Raw genomic sequence first — 19,104 nt, forward strand, 5'->3', positions numbered from 1 at the left:
ATTAATAGAATGTTAAGTAAACTTGTTGTTCAAAGAGAATTGTGGTGTAATTCGTATAAATTACTGTCAGTTTCGTAAAATGCAATTTAAAGCAGTTTCTGGGGTTTTTAGCAAAAATACTATTTCACAAAAGTTGTTTGTATCGAAATTTTATCCAAGATAGGATCAAGAAACGTTTGATTTGGATCTCGAATGAGGAAGTTATGTCCATTTTAAGTTTCTACTGAAATTGATAAAAAGTATAGTTAGTTTCGAATATTTTAAGTTTCAATATTTTCTTATGAATGTTTTTATAATGGACTTTGAGTGTCTAAAGTATAATAGGAATATTAATGTTGATTTAGTATAAACTAAGAGAGATTTTAGTATTGTTGATATTAATTACTTTGATAATCAAATAAATGGCGGTTTAAGTAAATAAGTTATGAGAATTAGTTATACTTGAATATAAAAAAAAGGGGGGTTGATGTTTTATAAAACTAAAGTTAATAAAAACTCATTAACTATTTTAGCCAAATCTATTAATATTTGTTAAGTACATGTATGTTTATATTGTAGATTCCGGTTTCATTGAAGAGCCGTATTGACTGAGCTAGTTGGTTTGATATAGTTTAAAAGGTAAGTTTTCTTACTCAAATCTTTAATAGTTACAAGAAAGGTCAAAAAGATAAGATTTCAACTAAAACTTTCATATTTACGAGAAAAGATTATAAAGGTATGTATCTCTCTCGAGTTGAGATTGGTTTGAATAGGAGGATGTTCCTCCTAATACAGATAGTTTGTTTTCAAACCTTGAATTATAGAATAGTTACAGAAAAGATTTATGGATAGTTTTATGTTTTTTTTTAAACTGGTTGGGATTGCCTTTATGGTGTCCCAAGGAATTGGAACCTTGTCGGGATCGTCTCGACATTACAGAATAGTTGGGGGGTACGTTGATCATTACCTCAGACTTAGATCTTCTGCTATGGTTTGACCGTTTGTGGGGTGTGCACACTAGGGGTCTTTGTCTAATAGTTACTCGGAGGGCCTAGTTAGCCCAATGGGAAATAAAGTTCGTTCCATTCCATAGATTTATGATTCTAAGATTCTGAAAGAAATTGTTTTAGCAGAGAAAATAGAAAAGCATTTAGTTTGGAAAAGAAATGAAGAAAAATGTTTTACAATGTTTTAATTTAGTATTGGGGGGTTGCAAAAGTAAAAGATTTGTAGGATATAATTAATGCATCCTACCTCCATATGTATTTGGCTTTACAGTATTGAATCTTGCTCAACCTGTTTGGCTGATACTAATTACTACATGCTTGATATATGCAGGTACATGAAGGCTTAAAGTCGGGGTATGGGCGGGGAGCAACGTCCACTAGTTTTTGCGTAAATATAGTATAATAGTTCTTTTCTGGTGCATTTCTTATATATAATCAATATTTTGAGACTTAGGGTTGTAAATATTAATCCACCTAAATCTTTATTCTGTTGGGTTGTAATAGTTTAAAATAAGCTTTAATTTAGTTTTGGTGCAGGTAGTTCTTCCTTAGCGATTATTCTTGTAATAATCGTGGAATAACACGTTTGGATTCCGAGTAGTTATACAGGAATTTCGTTGGTATTTGAAAAGGGTGGAGTTGTTGGGAATTTGGAATTTGGATTGATGATTTGTTGAAACAGGTTTAAAATTCGGACGCCAGTCCTAAATTAAATTTTAGGCAGTCCATTTTTCAAACGGAACTCTGCCAAATTTTCTATAGAGTTTTATTTAATTGAATTAATCACTCGAAATTCAGGGGTGTTATATCGGGCGCCTAGGCTCCGTTTGGTAGGGCGTAAAATATTTTCAGTGTAAAATGATTTTCATGGAAAACAATTTACAATGGAAAACACAATTCCAAAATTAGTTTTCCATTGTTTGGTTCGATGTAAAAAAAATGATGAAATGAAAGGAAAATGAAAGGGAAAGTAAGGAGGTAGTGAGAGGAGTGTACAAGAGAGAGAAGGAAAATAGTTTTCCCTTCTTTTGAAAGGAAAATGGTTTTCCATCCTTGGGAGAGTAATTTTACCCCAAGGGAAAATGGTTTTACACTCTTTTGCCAACCAAACAATGTAAAACTGAAAATAGAGGAAAACAGTTTTCCGGGAAAACGTTTTACGCCCTACCAAACGGAGCCCTAGTGGGGGAGGATTCTGGGGCTGCAAAGTAAGGATAAAATGCGTCGGAAGAACTTGTGTTGGTTATTGATGACAGTCTACGAGTGAGGACAAAATGCGTCGGAAGAACTTGTGTTGGTTATTGAGGATAATTGTTGGCCCCGGATGCGCATTGATGACGATATACTCGACTCCGGAAGAGTTGGGATGTTACAAGACGTACGTACACTATATAATACAATCTCTTCTATCTCGTAGCAACTTCGATGCACCTCAAATAACACACTCGGCGCACTAACAAAACTCCACAAAGCCATTCGAACAAATCTCATGCATAGCCTTCACCAAGATCATCACTCATCATCATCATCATCATCATCATCATCATCAATTCATGATCACATGATCTCATCTCCATCACACCCACTTTTTATTATCACCATCCTACTATCACAATACCCCCTGCGCCACATCACTCCTTACACCTATTCACCTAATCAATATAAACCATATTACCAATCTTCACCGCCTAGTATATGTTAGACCACAATACATACATACATACATACATACATACATACATACATACATACATACATACATACATACATACATACATACATACATACATACATACATACATACATACATACATACATACATACTACATACATACATACATACATACATACATACATACATACATATATATATATATATATATATATATATATACATACATACATACATATTTGTTTCCTGGTCTTAACATTGATAAGTGTGTTTCTAACGCATTTTATGACCTCTTTTTGGTTTAGTTTGGTCCTCTTTATTCTCTTTTCTTCCCTCTTTTCTCCTCATTTCCATTTGTGCTTCTTCACTTGATCATTGATTGATCATAGTGACATTTTGCTAGATTTTCGATCTATTTTGATCGAATTTCTAGTACATATGCTTTCACCATATTTCCTCGTATTTTCATTGCAGGTATGGCTATTTTCGAGACCGAGTATTGCGAGATATGGCTTAAGGTATGAGCTAGAGAAACCGAGGGAGCTTGAGGAGACGCCCGCACACAATTGTGCGCCCGCACATACAAGTGGTGCGCTCGCACATACAAGTGGTGCGCCCGCACCTTCAGCAGATTTAGAGGACAAAACACAGACAGCCATGTGCGCCCGCACCAGACATAAGGTGCGCCCTCACCATTTGACGAGAAATCCCAAGTTTGAGGCAGAAGGGTGAGGTGCGCCCGCAACTGCTTGTGGTGCGCCCGCACCCTTCGTTTTATTTTGAGTTGGGACTTATGCTTTATTCTAGAGTTTAGGGAGTATTTGCTAGGGTTTATACTGGAGAGATAAACACTTTAGTTTTGTTGAGATTTGAGATTAATTAATCATAGTTTGTGATTCCGATAACATTCAAGGTATTTTTCATTCAATTCAATTTGAAGTTTCAGTTTTTATTTCATTCTTTTCGTATTTGTTCTTGTTCTTAATTATTTTTAGATCTTCATTCTCATAGTCTCATAATTGTTATTTCTATTAGTTTAATTATCTCTTAATCATGTTTAGCCTTATATTAGTCATAGATTTTATGTTTAATTGCTTAGAATTCATGATTAGTGAGTAGTTTCTTATCTAGGGTTAGGGTGAAAGTATGGATTAGGATTTTAAATGTTTTGTTGATGTGATTGTGATGTTTTAAAGAAGTTTATGCATTGATCTTGGTGTTTTGAGACCGTAGGTTAGATATTCATTACATTTATACTTTGATATTTTGAATTCAAATGTTCTTGAATTGAATTTTGAATTCTTTTATCATCCCCAAGAATCAACTTAATTTCTAGGCCAAGATATTGGGTAGAAATTAAGAGGATCCTTCATTAGGGGTTTTCCGAATTTATCGAATCTCTTAATCAATTAACTAAAGACCATTCGAGAGGGGATTTAGTTGATTGATTAAGCGATTATTCTTGAGGACCATTCGAGAGAGGACTCGAGTATTTTAAAGGAAAACTAAATCTTGCATAATTGTCTCCATTGCTTCACAATCGGATTAACAATCATTGTCCATTCTTATTTATACTAGTAACCTTAACTCTAGTGTCTTCCTATCTGATATTTTAACTCGCTCTATTTGTTAGTTCTTTGATATTAGCTAGTGGTTGTTACCAAATCATTTCAAACCCCCAAATACCCTTTAATTAGGTAGTCTAGACTTGATAGACTTTAATTAGTCTCTTTTTCCCTGTGGATCGACCCTTGACTTGCCTTTACTACGTTCTTAGTAATTGCTTGTTAGGTTTTATAAATATTGTTTGGAAAGTAATTTTTGGTGTCTTAACGACACACTAAAAACCTCTTATTAAACATATATCGCAACACTTTACAAAACAACAACTTTTTCAAAGACTTGTATAACATTCGATTCAAGATCCGTACAAATCAACGACCCCGAACAATGGTATGGTTTTGAGGGTCAACTAAATTAACTAAGTTTATTTGTTTATTTATTTTTATTATTTTCTTGAAGTTACTAACATTATATTCATGATGTAGGTTATTAATATATTCCTGCAATTATAAGTATTGTACACATTATACTAGCTCCCTATGATAGTTTTTTTTTTTATTTTTATGTATTGCTATGACGATTGTCCTCCATGATTTTTATCACCCACATGTTATTATTGCTAAAACAAGACTTAAAGAAATGCTCTAATTAATTCAGATAAATTGTTCAAATTGCTAGGAAACTTGTAATATGATTGCATAATAACTTATCACTAAAAATATAGTCTTTTTATGTGTTTCTTGAACCAACCTAGATTAATTATTTTTAGGGTGCTACGTTATTTGATTATTTTGCTGCATAAAATCTGTAATGAATTGGTATTTAGTAGAGGCCAGCAATGGGGCAATATAGTTCCTGACTATATTGTACCCTCACCTCCGAACTAAATTTTTGGTTCCTAACTATGTATTGAGTCAAGACGGGAAAATCCACATTGGATAAGTCCTTAAGATATCCCTTCTATTTCAATATCCAATTAGGTTTATGATTCTTCCTCTACATAATTGTTGGCGGCTTCAAAAACATATTTTTAATAAAACCTTAACAATGGGGTAGTCAAATAAACGCACTCACACCGCGTGTATGCGTTAAAGGAATTGAAAATCCACGCCTACAGGTACCGATACATTCATATAGGATTGGTTCAATTAGGCTTAAAATATCTTACAAAAGAGGGATTAAATTTCTCAGTCTTTGTGGCCCTGAGGGATCGACGATTCAAAGACTTGAACGATTCTTTATTAGGAACTATAGAGTCAAGTTTATGCATGGGTCCAGTCTCTTTCGATTGTTATCCAAGAAAAGATCCAAGAAAGCTACTATTACTTTGTAGAATAACATAAAGCTAATATTTTATTTTTTGATTGGTTTGAACTCTATAGTTTTGACCATAACATTGAACACCCTTATAAATCCATAGAACCTGTCAACACCAACAAAAGAACACCCGTCTGGGAGACTCCAGATGGCACTATTCAAGATGACCATCCTCCATTGCAACAAATTACCTTCACCATAAGTGATCACAAGGTTGAGGCTTCTCCTCTTAATAAACCTCAAGAAGAAGCCAACACAAACCTAAAAAATATTGCCCTACAAAATAATTTTACAAACATTAGCCTTAATACTTAGGAAAGTAACTATCTAGAATTGAGAAACAAAACCTTAAAGCAGAGATAAGTTTAGACTCTACTAATACATAAAAGATCCTCTGAAATCTGATTTTTAAACCATTTCGGATTTCGCAAAAGGCATAAAAAGAAGTCATGACTTCGAAACTGAATTTCTTCAAGCTATCAAAGATCAAATTAGCAGGGCTGAACTTTCTACCTCACCAATAGTTGAGGAAGAAACAATCTAGAATAATAATGTCATCACCCTAGATCTAGGTAACGACATCGATACTGATGCTAGCCCCAACCATGACAAAACACATGAAATAGCTAAACTCTCTTGGCAAAATATTGGACCTCTTGATATTATTCCTATAAGTTCTAGCAAATTCCAAGTTAAAAGTCAGCCTAACACAATTGTTCAACCAAAATATAATGCCTTTCCCATCTATGAATGGAATATAGATGGCATGAGTGAACAGCAAATATTAAATCTCCTGTAACAAATGACCATGGCTTCAAATGCTCACAAAAGCCAATTTGGTACGTTAGCTAAAACAGTTGCAGGACTCTTAATTACAGGATTCTCTGGCCAGCTAAAAGCTCGGTGTCATTTATATCTCGATCACCAAACAACAAAGAAAAGTGGTCAGGCCCGGTCCCATCGGGCGGCCTAGCCCGACCGGGCACCCACGAGAGACAACAATCAATTTGGTTGCGGGCCCGATTGGGTGCTTTCACCCTATCGTTATTCGTTCTTGAAGCTCGATCGGGCCGTTCGGTCTGATTGCATCAGGCGTGCTTAAGAGTGTTGTTGTGTGCGCTGCTGAGGATAGTTAGGCGGCCCGATTGCATTGGGGGTCGGTTATTTTGGGAAGTGATGCATTTATTGAGCCTGGTTTCATCGGGCATGATTGGCCCGATCGGACGGTTAACTCGACACACGCATTTAATGATTTTCGCGTTATTTTTATAAGACTTTCCTAATTGTTTTAGGGGGAGTATAAATAGCTAAATCAGAATATCTTTTATTCATCTTTGTTTTAGCCCTTGTTTTTCATAGTATTCTTTATAGAGTAATTCAAGAACCCTAGTTTATTGCTTTTCGCTTTGGATTCAAGATCAAACCTTTAGATTATTGGCAAGTTCAATATAATTCTTCAGTTTGGTAATCTTCTTTTATTGCTTTTCCTATTATTAATTAGATTAATTTCTTAGTTATTTGCAATGTTTCAAAGTATGAGTTTTTATATTGATTTTGTTATTGTTTTCATAAATATGATTCAGTAGTTCTATTTCTAGGAGTGTGGGGATCTATGTATGCAATGAGAGATTGATAAATTAGTCTAATTGCCTCGTATTTTAATTGTTTCATATTGTTGAATTGTTCATACTATATTTATAAATTAGGCTTAGTTTGTATTTCCAATATTGCAATGTTGAATCTGCTTCGAGAGGAGAGATAACGTATACACTTTCAATCATTAGGCAGAGTGATCCTTGACCATGTTCGAGAGAAATTACATGTGTCATGGATAAATTGACTTATTAAGTAGTTATATTCGCCCCTGGTTTCTCAAATTGTATGCTAAGTGATCCATAATCCTAGTTCTTTATTAATTGATTCAGTTGTTTGCTTAGTTTAGTAACACAACCATTTTCATCTGATTTAGTTAGTATAATAATATTAGAGTTTAGATACTATAATACAACTATCTCCCTATGGGTTCGATTCTGACTTTCCTGACTACTAGTTAGTGGACATTAGGTTATTTTTTATTAGGTGATACGACTTTAGCCTGTGAAATCTTGACGCCGTTGCCGGGGAGACGGTTTATTTTTATTTTTGTCTAAATTATAGACTAACCTCTACTCTTAAGTAAACCTACTAAGAAACCTTCGAAGACACAAAGTATCTTGATACTGTGAACTAACGTCATTCCTAATAATGGAAGGAACAACAACTTAACAAAAAAATTCGTTTGAACCCGGTGCACACTAACTAGTATGCACCCAATAGATATTATGTAGGTTTTAATGATTACAACTTTTACTATTTTGTCTTTTTTCACCTCAAATTTCCTTGTCTTTTTAGTATTTCTCTCATATCTACTTCATTTTCTTTCTCTTCAAGTTCTCATTTTGTTTAATATAGTTGATTGTACAATTGAACCTGTTATATAAGATTAGGATTATATTGTCAGTTTTGATATAGTGCGTTTGTGTGTGGTATAATGTTTCTATGTGCTATAGTATGTTTATTTGTGATAATGTTTCTTTGTGTCATATAGTGTTTGTGATATAGTGTATTTCTTTCTAATATAATGTATTTGTTAATGATATAGTGTGTTTCTATGTAATATAATTGATTGTGCTATTAAACCTGTTATAGAAGATTATGATAATAATATCAGTCTCAATATAGTGAGTTTGTATGTGGCATAGTGTCTTTCTCTGTGATATATTTTTTTTTTTTTTTTTTGCAAGAGCTATAGTGTTTATTTATAATAGCGTTTCTTTGTGTTATAGTTTATTTGTTTGTGATATCGTGTATTTCTCTCTTATATAGTATATATATGTTTATGCAATCTAACTTGTGTGTACCCGGTTCACGTTAACATTAGTGTGCACTAGGCAAAACAACATATCATTACTTAACAATCCACTATATTATGCGAAAACCTACTATATTATGCAGAAATTCACTATATCATTCAGGCCCATACTATATCGTGCAGAAACTCACTATATTATTCAGACACACTTACTATATCATTCAAATACACACAATATATCATACAGAAACTCACTATATCATTCAGACACACACTATATCATACATAAACTTACTATATCATTCAGAAACACATTATGCAGAAACTTACTATATCATTCAAACACACACTATATCAAGCAGAAACTCACTATATCATTTAGACACTCATTATATCATGGAGAAACTAAATCATTCCATATGTTAGAACATATGTCATGATATATACTACGCAACTTAGATCTTCTTGTATGTTAAAATATTTTAATTAATTCCTCTATTATATTGCATATAATTTCACATTATGTTTTTCGTTAATAAAATATACTATATTATATATAAGTTCACTATATCTCTGTAGTATTCACTATATGAAGTTAATATCTTACCAACCCGGTGTACACTAAGGGTGCGTTCTATTCAACTTATTGGCCCTGAACTTATTGGACCTTATCTGAACTGAACTTATTGAACCTAAATTGAACTTATTGGAACTTATTAAACCTGATTGGACCTGATTCAACTTATTGGACCTGATTGAACCTGATTGAAACTTATTGGACCTGATTGAACCTGATTGACCTTATTAGACCTTATTGGAACTTATTGACCCTGATTGAAACTTATTAGACCTTATTGGACCTGATTGAAACTTATTAGACCTTATTGGACCTGATTGAAATTTATTTGACCTTATTAGACAAAAACATTGACCATGAATAACATAAATATTACCACTAACGTAAATACTACCCCTAAAATTTTTTTATGGAATAATAATTATTATAATTCATCCTTTAAAAATAATGATTATTAATTATCTCTTATGATAATCAATTTAACAAAAAAATTATTATTTATATATTTGCCTATACATAACTTTCATCACTAATATATCTAATAGTGTTGTTTTAATTTTATAAAACACTAGTAGAAAATCAAAAAATTAATTTTATAAAATACTAGTAGTTACTAATTTAAGCTGAGCAAAAGGCAGTGAACTTTCATTGTAAAGGGCTTGATTATGGGCCTGATTCTCCTTTTCCTAATCAATGAAAATAAGCTGAACATTTATTGCTAACAACAACTCCTTCATTCATTTCTTCAGCTTTCTTCACCTTTCATTTATTTGAATGTTACTAGAAGAAAGAGAAAAAAATGTTCAAAGTCACAGTAGCTTCAACTCGGGCGAAAATTGCAGATGAAATATGGTTGGCTGTTGATGAAGAAAACGTATTGATTGAAGAGGATGATGTAGAAGATGAAGAAAGATACTCCGATAAAGAAAGATACTCCAGTGATGATAATGAAGCAATCAATTGATAACATTTATATCTTTCATAGTTATTAGAAACGAAAACATGTTATCTCTAGTTATTTAAAGACGAATTGCAAAATATTGTAATTATTATTATTATTATTATTATTATTATTATTATTATTATTATTATTATTATTATTATTATTATTATTATTATTATTACTGTTAACCTTAATTATTTGACCATGATTATAATATTATTCAATAGCAATATGAATAATCAAATAATAGACGATAATACAAGTATAATACTATACATTGTGGTACTTTAATAAAAAATTCTAATAATAACATAATCAGCTAATAGTAATATGAATAATAAAATAATAGACATAATGCAAATAAATAATAAAATAATAGACATAATAGAAATAAATAATAAAATAATAGACACTAATACAAGTATAATACTATATAATCATTGTGGTACTTTAATTAAAATTCTAATAATAACATAATCCGCTAATAGTGATATGAAATTATGAATAACAAAATAGTGGACAATAATACAAATATTTATTAAGCATTGACTATTTGGACCTTATTGGACCTTATTAGACCTGATTGGAACTTATTGGACATTATTGCACCTGATTGGAACTTATTGCACCTGATTGGAACTTATTGCACCTGATTGGAACTCATTGGACCTTATTAGACCTTATTGGAACTTATTGCATTTATTAGACCTTATTGCAACTTATCTGAACTTATCTGAACTTATCTGAACTTATTGGACCTGAAACTTAATTTTTTAAGTTGAACAGAACGCACCCTAAGTTAGTGTGCACGGGTCTATCTGAGTTTTTTTTAATGTTTATAATATAGTGGGTTTATATGTATTATAGTAGTTTGTACTGGTTCATGTGCGTGAGCCTGGTTCACACTAATTTTAGTGTACGTGGACCAGGTCCACATAAGTCAGATTGCTAAATTTGAATGTGGGCTCCTAGTTGGCAAATTAAATTACCGCCCATATTTTTAAAATTACTTTGAGCAAAATTATCACCAACATTTAACAAAAACAAAGGACTACTTTCATGCACAATATCTTGCAATAAACAACTTGCATTCTTTGACAAGGGTGCAAGTTAACTTGTTTGTTTCCCTCTGCTTCCACCCAAAACCGTCATCCAAATAAGGGAACTCGTTCCCCTCCCGTTCTCTTCCTTTCCTTTCTTCCATTTTCTCACATTTTTTTTTAAACAAAAATGGATTCATGAATATTAATTACTATTCCCTCCGTTTCTTTTTAATTGTTACACTTACAATTTTGACGCATGTCAGTGTAAAACTTTAAGATATATATTTCTAATTTTATTTTATTTTATTTTTATCCGTATTGAATAGGAAATCCGACTCAATTTTTCGAGGTCGCATAACGCACCCATCCCACATGCCATATCCCCACCTTTGACGTTCCCACTCTTCCACAAAACCCTTCTCCTGAGTCCTCATTGCTCTCTTTCTCCATTAGGCAGCTAAAACTCCATCAGTGCATAAACCCATACAAAACCCTCTCCTTCAACCATGGCACTTTCCAAACCCTCCTCCTTCCTCCACCGCGTCAAATCCCTCCCTCTCTCTTTTCCCTACCACCACCGTACCCTCCGTCCTCACTCTCCACCTCTCATTTCCTTCCGCCGCCTCCTCTCCTTCGCCACCGCCGACGATATCGCCACCGAACGCCGTAAACGCCGCCGCCAAGTCCGTATGCAACCCCCTCTCTCTCCTCAACGTCATCAGCAGCAACAACAACAACAACACCGTGCTCCGATCACTAACCCTAACGCTCCGAAAGTTCCCGAACACGTCTTTGCCCTCACTGGCACCCGCCTCGCTTGCCACAATAAAATTCTGAAGCTAATTCGTGAGAATGATCTTGATGAAGCTGCTTTATATACTCGCCATTCTGTTTATTCCAATTGTCGTCCTACTATTTTCACTTGTAATGCTGTTATGGCTGCTCTTCTCCGCCAAAGCCGCTACTCCGACTTTTTGTCACTTCACCGCTTCATTACTCAAGCAGGTATTCATCTTATTTTATCGCTTCGGCTTTTCGTTTCATGTGATTCTGTATAATTATGTACTTACCAATTCAATTCGAAATCGATACGCCTACATTCCGCTTTTGTTGGCCTCAATCTAGTAGAGATCATGTTTGTGAAAAATGTGTTAGAATTATATGCCTTAAGAAGCTAAAACTGGAATTAGTACCACGCTAATTGACTGAGTGATTTTGTTTAGAAGTCTGAAATTAATACTAATTTAGGAAATGTATATAATGCTTGTTATCGAGGGTTGCATATATCTAATTTAATAAAGAAAATGTACTGAAATTACCAAGACACAATTGACTAGGTTTGTTAAAAAGAGTGATATTGGATGTCAAGTTTCTTCAAGTGAGGGTGATATGAAAAGATTAAGATAGTATGCTGATGTTCTTTATGTGTATTATGTTACGTTGTTCAAATTGTTTTGTGTTTTGGTCCTATCTTTAGTTGCTCAAGTAATTGTCTTTGGGCAGGTATTGGCTCTAATATAATCACGTATAATCTTCTTATTACTCTGTATTGTGAGTGCCGGAAACCTGATACTGCTCTTGAGCATTATAAGAGGTTGATTGAGGATGCACCATTTGACCCATCACCAACTACGTACCGGATTTTGGTCAAAGGGTTGGTTGATAATAATAAGGTTGAGAAGGCAATTGAGATCAAGGATGAGATGTTGTCAAGGGCGTTTGATGCGGATGCTGTTGTGTATGGTTATCTGATGAATGGGTGTGCTAAGAATAAGGATGGGGACAAGGTTTTGGAGATTTATGAGGAATTGATGGAGAAATTGGGTGGCAAGGTGACAAAGGGGATCATCTATGGGCCATTGATGAAAGGGTATTTCTTGAAGGGGATGCAGAAGGAGGCAATTAGTGTGTTTGATGAGGTTATGGGGGAGAATTCAACAATAAAAATGGATGATATTGCGTATAATTTAGTTTTGGATGCTTTTGTTAAGCATGGTAAGTTTGAAGAAGCACTAAAGTTGTTTGAGAAGATGAAAAGCTTGCATAATCCCCCTTGGAAGTTGACTGTGAATCTAGGAAGTTACAATGTGATGGCAGATGGGTATTGTGCAGAAGGGAAGTTTAAGGAAGCAGTTGATGTGTTTATGAGTATGGGTGAGAAGAACTGCAGTCCTGATATCTTGTCATTTAATAATCTCATTGAACAGTTGTGTAACAATGGTTTGCTACCGGAAGGAGAGGAACTCTGTGGAAAAATGAGTGACAAGGGAATTAATCCGGATGAAGTTACTTATTGTTTGTTGATGGACGCATGCTTTAAGGAAAATAGGCCAGATGATGCGGCTGGGTATTTCAGTAAGATGATTGAGGCAAATTTAAGGCCTAATTTAGCTGTATATAACAAGTTGGTTGAAGGATTAGTTCAAGTGGGAAAGATCGATGAGGCTAAGTCATTCTTTGACTTGATGGTGAAGAAGCTCAAGTTTAATCCTGCTAGTTACGAGTTTATGTTTAAGGCCTTATGTGATGTTGGAAAGGTGGATGATGTGCTTAAGATTGTTGGTGATATGTTGGATGAAGAAAGTGTTGATCTTAATGAAGATATGCACAAAATTGTCAAAGATGGGTTGAAAAGTCACGGGCGAGAAGAGGAGGAACTGGACAGGCTTATCGAGCAGAAGGAGAAAGAGAAAGAAGAAGCTAAGAGAAGGGAGATTGAAGAAGCAGAAAGAGCCAAGGCGAGTGCCAGAGCCGCAGTTGCTTCTTTAATTCCATCTAAGTTGTTTGGAAACAAGGAAGATGACAAAGAATCTACAGCTCTCCCTGGAAGTGCGGGTACAATATCTAACAATGAAGCGCAGGCTGGTGAAGAAGCTTCTGCTGCATCCGCTTTGGGAGGATTAACAGCGGAAACAGTAATAGAAGGCAATTCAGCAGCTGAATCGGCATTCAAGAGTGTTGACTCTGCGCAGGCTACTGCTTAATGTTTCACGATCTTAAAGTACTCCTCAATGCAAAAAGGTCCTTAGTTCCCTTCTGTCCCTATTGTTTAAATATTATAGCTTTTTCAATGTAATCTTTTTGAACTATATTAGCTGCTGATTAGATCATCTATTATCCTTGACTAAACTTCATGTCTTCTGGCTTGCTTACCTCATTAGTTGAACCTAATTGGACTTGAGTATATGCTTCCCTTGCGGTGCCGCTCTAGTCTACTGTTGTTAGGAGTTTAGGACTAGCAATATATATTTGTGCTAGATCCTTGATTTTTTTTTTTCATTGTAACTATATATCTAAAAGCAGATGACCATCTATATACTGTATAGTTTGAATACAAAATAAGAAAATTATGAATGAAAAAACTTGAAATGTAGTGAGTGGTACTACATACATCTAATTATTCAATCCCGATCCCTGACGGCTTCTGTAGGATTAAAAACATTATTTTCTCTGCCCCAAAAGATTGTCCACATTTCGATTTTGGTTCATCCCAAACTAATAGTCTGCTTTCTGAATTTAGTTAGTGTAAATGTTAACTTCTCAATATTACCTTGAATAACAAAAAGCAAATTGGAAGTGGACAACTAGAAGCATCAGAAGTGGTCAAATACAGCAAATTAGAAGTGGTCTTATGATGTATTTTCCCCTTATTCTCTGAAAACTGACCGCAATTGAATGTTCACCATACATTTTATTTGTTACTTTTTGATGGGATGGTTAATGGTGGGAGTATGTTAGGGGTTCAGTTGAAGTATCAAATTAGTAGTCTCCGATGAGCAGCAGTGGGAGACAGTAGCTCTCTAGATTATTTGGTGCGCTTGCAAGTGAAACATATCACACTCAGGCCTCAGCTGCATGTTCTTTTTTCAAATTCACATCACCATCCCTTAGCTGAGGAGCCTTACTAAATGTAGGTATCAATATGCATGATTTGGAGGAAGTAAATATGGTTTCAGATGGAAGCTCCGTGAACAACTTTGCATGTCGATTTCTGCATTTACTGACACGGAGCTGATACATTGAGGAGATTATGCAAGTTAGATAGGAAGTTGAAAGAACTTGCTCTTTTCGTTCTAGACATGGTGATTAATTCTTCACACACTGTAAAACATGCAGAGTATTATGTGCAGCTGGATAAATTAGATTGGTTTCACATTTAAATCAGTTTGAAGAGAAAAATGGTTTGCTAATTGGGTAAATTAGATTTTGGGCAGAATTTGTACTATGTTGATGGATGATGAACAACCATTATAATGATGTTTCCTGTTGATTCGACACTATTGTGAGTTGTGACTTCCATTTGGAGACATCTGAAAGGGTAGGCATTTTGGTGTTGTATTTGTATGAGAGTCAATAGATATCAGATAATGAAATAATTATCTGACACTACTGTGTTCTTTTTCTATAATCTGGCACTATATTATGCCTTTGAGAAATCAAGCTGCTATGATCACCCAGCGTCTTTATGATTCACTGCTTTTTTGCAGGATGTGTATGTATGTTTTAGAACACAAGGAAATTGTGAATTAAACCAAAATGGTTCACTTTTGAAGATTGTTGGTATTTGGATCTGCTCTTAAGTGAAGACCAGCTTTCTTACATATATATAGGCTTACAACTTGTATGATGTTTGGGACAGAGTGAGCCATTAGGTTTTTTTTATCTACTATATTACGAAGGATATAGAAGATGTTATTTAGTAAATGTGGTCTGCAGGCAGCAGCCTAATAATGTGTAATCTGAGAGGTATCATAAGACACCCTACTAGAGATTGAAAACAAATAAAAAATATTTTCAGTTTGCTGTTTACTTTTTCCCATCAGAAGCTTTCCTTAAAGCGTTCTTACACTTGTAAGCACTAGGAAATTGATCTGATCCAGACCCAAATAGCACTTGTACTAGGCGAACCAAACCAAATAAGGGCACACCCACAGTTCGAAGCTGAAGCGATTATAACCCATTTGCTAAGTCTACCTTCCAAAGAGAATCTGATCTGGGATTGTGTGCATGTGTGTAATCTTTTTTCTTTTTTGTGGAATCGACTAAAGCGATTGGTTTTGCTTGTGTAGGCATCACAATTTTCACCATCTTAGCCTAAGGAAGAATTGTTTACACATCTCACATCCCACCTGCCATGGGCTGTTGTGATGGTTGTGGAACACGACTTGGATGATAATGTTGTTCATATACTTCTAGTTGTTGCTTTCTTTGTTGGGTATATGGCGTCATATAGAGCTAATGGAGGTGTATGGGGTGTGGAGATGAGGTTGCGTATAAGAAATGCGTCGAAACGAAGCAGATTGAGAGTTCACCCCGATCGAGTCGGGTAAGGGAGCCCAATCGGGCCCGCAACGAAAGTGAGCAACATGCGTTTTTTGCGTTTTGCCCGATTGCATCGGGCCTCCTCGCCCGATCGGGCAGTATCAACGAACAACGACGCAGGCATCATTCGCCCGTTCGGGCCCGAAGCAGTTTATGTCTTGGCGTTAAGTGCCCAATCGGGTGTGGGTCGCCCGACCCGATCGGGTGGGGGTGCTTTTGTGCGGTTTCGTTCCGAAAACGCGTTTTTTTCAAGGAGGAGTATATATAGATGCCCTAAAACGTCTTTTATTGTATTATTCATTATTATTCACATATTAGATAGAGAGAAAGCTATAGAGAGAGTTCTTGAGCGCTTTTGTAATCTTTCTTGAGCATTCATTGATTCCTAGTGAATATTCGTGGTTTTTCTCCCAGTTCTTGGGTTTCCACGTAAAAGTTCTTGTGTATTTTTTCTTGCTTTGTTATTTGTTGTTCTAGTATTGTTTGCTGTTATTTCTAGATTGATAGTTAATAGAACTTATAAGTGGTATCAAGAGCTAGGTTGGATTATTGTCTAGATCTAGAATAATTAACAATGGAGGATGCAAAGATCAGCATTGAGAAGTTTGATGGAACAGGTTTTGGATATTGGAAGATGCAAATAGAAGACATCTTATATCAAAAGAATCTGTATCAAACTTTTGTCTGCAAAGCCAGATGACATTGAAGAGGCTAAGTGAAGGTACTCGATCGACAGGCACTAGCGATGGTGCGGTTGACATTGGCTCGGACTGTGGCGTTTAATGTCAAGGATATCAAAACAACGACGGAATTCATCAAAGCTTTGTTAGAGATGTATGAGAAGCCATCGGCAATGAATAAGGTATATCTGATGCGTCGTTTATTTGATTTAGAGATGAATAATGGTAGTTCTGCTGCTGAAAATATTAATGAATTTAATTCAATAATAAGTCAGTTATCCTCAGTTAGTATTGTCTTTGAGGATGAAGTGAAAGCCCTAATTTTGTTGTCCTCCTTACTTGTTGCTTGGGAAACTATAGTAACTGCTGTTAGTAATTCTTCTAGTAAAGAAAAATTGGTTTATGATGTTGTACGTGATCTGATTTTGAGTGAGAGAGCATTCGAAGGAAGGAGAGTGGAGATTCATTTGGAGCATACAATGCTGAGGGTAGAGGGAGGGGAAAAGGGAGGAACTTTCAGGGAAAATCGGAGTCGGGGGGGGGTAAGTCAAAAGGCAGGGCTAGTGTTACTTGTTGGGGGTGTGAAGGACATTTAAAGAGAGATTGTCCTAAGAGAGTGAATGGGAAAGGGAAGAAGAAGGTTCAAGAAAGTGATGATGAAGAAGATGCATCAACTAACTTGATTTCGGAGTACGATTCCGATGCTTTGATGGTAAGCATGGATGATCAAGAAGAGTTGGTTGGGTGTTCGGGATCATGTGTCTTGGATTTGGGTTTTTCTCATCATTCCTCACCATGCAAGGAGTTGTTTCGAAATTTCAAATCCGAAAAACTTGAAAAGGTCTATCTTGCGGATGGCAAGGCAGCCGTCATGGGGAAAGGTAATGTGAGTGTGAAAGTCACTCATGGTGGCTCTTTGGAGTTGAAGAATGTCAAGTTCATCCCAAGGTTGAAGAAAAGCTTGATATCAGTAGCCCAACTTGCTACATCGGGTTACAAGGTTGTGTTTGATGGTGTTTCTTGGAAGATTGTCAAAGGGAGCTATGATCATAGCTCGTGGGACAAAGAGTGGAACACTTTACACCATGGGGAGCACAATAAAGGGGTCCGAGATTGGGATGAGAACTTCATGTAAAGTGTCGTTTGGTCGGAAAACTATCGACAGTGGGTCAAGGGTGACATGCTAAAGTCGTATCACCTAATCAAAAGTAATGCTAAAGTCCTCTAACAAATAGTAGTCAGGGAAGTATGGTCGAATCCACAGGGAAAAATAGTGTGCTTTTCCTAATTGTCAATCAAATCTAGATTATAGGGAACGAGTGTTGTTGGTTACTAAGCTAAACTGAACAATAACTAAATTAAGAATATCAATAATAAAAAGCATAGGCTATGGGTTCACCAATGAACAATAATTCCAGGATGAAATACAACCATCAATCATTAATAATGCAGTTAAACAGGTTGGTTTGTTAACTCGAATCGAAATCAACCATAGAATGATATTAACAGGCTCTCGCAATTTAGTAATACCAAAACTACCTATTGAAACTAGCCTTAATATCAAGTTTATACCTTTCGGCGCATAACTTAATATTGCAATACTATAACAATCAAATATGGCCAAATTAGATTGAATAGAGATAATACATCCAATAGAAATCAACAAACATCATCAAATATCAATACGTTATAAACATCCCTTCATAATTGATCATGGATCCCCTAAACCCGAAATGAACTACTCAATCATATTTGAAACAAGTGAAAGTATTGTATCAGACGGTCTGACCGAAACTTTCGGTCGGACAACAAGGACAACTCAGCGGTTACCACCCTAGCAGTCTCATGTACCATACCACGGTGGAGGTTATTGAACTGCTCCCTATGATTTTCCATCAGATCTTCCATCAGGCTTGTAACAATATCCACATATTGTGTGTATATTGAATTGAGTAAGCCTTTGGATGAAAGGGATTGATCTTCTCCCCTGTTTAGATGCAAACCGTCCAGTCTTTGCACTTGAGACTCGGTTTGCTCAGGAGGAGCAAGATCTTCAATAGATTTTTCTTGTGGAATAGTTTCTAAATCACCAAGATCCTCGAGTGAATTTTCAAGATTTTGATCGGATGAATTATCATCCTCTTGATTAC

General features: G+C 35.2%; 1 protein-coding gene across 1 annotated transcript; it reads left to right on the forward strand.

Moving 5' to 3' along the window:
- Positions 1–11,352: 11,352 nt before the first annotated feature.
- LOC104897249 (pentatricopeptide repeat-containing protein At3g49240, mitochondrial) lies at positions 11,353–14,136 on the forward strand. The gene is made up of 2 exons (XM_010684091.4): positions 11,353–11,957; positions 12,456–14,136. Exons 1-2 carry the CDS (start codon positions 11,459–11,461, stop codon positions 13,934–13,936), a joined length of 1,980 nt encoding a protein of 659 aa, XP_010682393.2. The 5' UTR covers positions 11,353–11,458; the 3' UTR covers positions 13,937–14,136.
- The last annotated feature ends 4,968 nt before the right edge of the window (positions 14,137–19,104 follow it).

The sequence above is a fragment of the Beta vulgaris genome, chromosome 6 (genome assembly GCF_026745355.1).
Source record: "Beta vulgaris subsp. vulgaris cultivar EL10 chromosome 6, EL10.2, whole genome shotgun sequence".
NCBI classification, from domain to species: Eukaryota; Viridiplantae; Streptophyta; class Magnoliopsida; order Caryophyllales; family Amaranthaceae; genus Beta; species Beta vulgaris.

Coding starts and splice junctions, on each gene's coding strand:
- LOC104897249 (XM_010684091.4), top strand. CDS start 11,459: ATGGCACTTTCCAAACCCTCCTCCTTCCTCCACCGCGTCAAATCCCTC. Junction 11,958..12,455: donor CCGCTTCATTACTCAAGCAG/GTATTCATCTTA, acceptor GTCTTTGGGCAG/GTATTGGCTCTAATATAATC.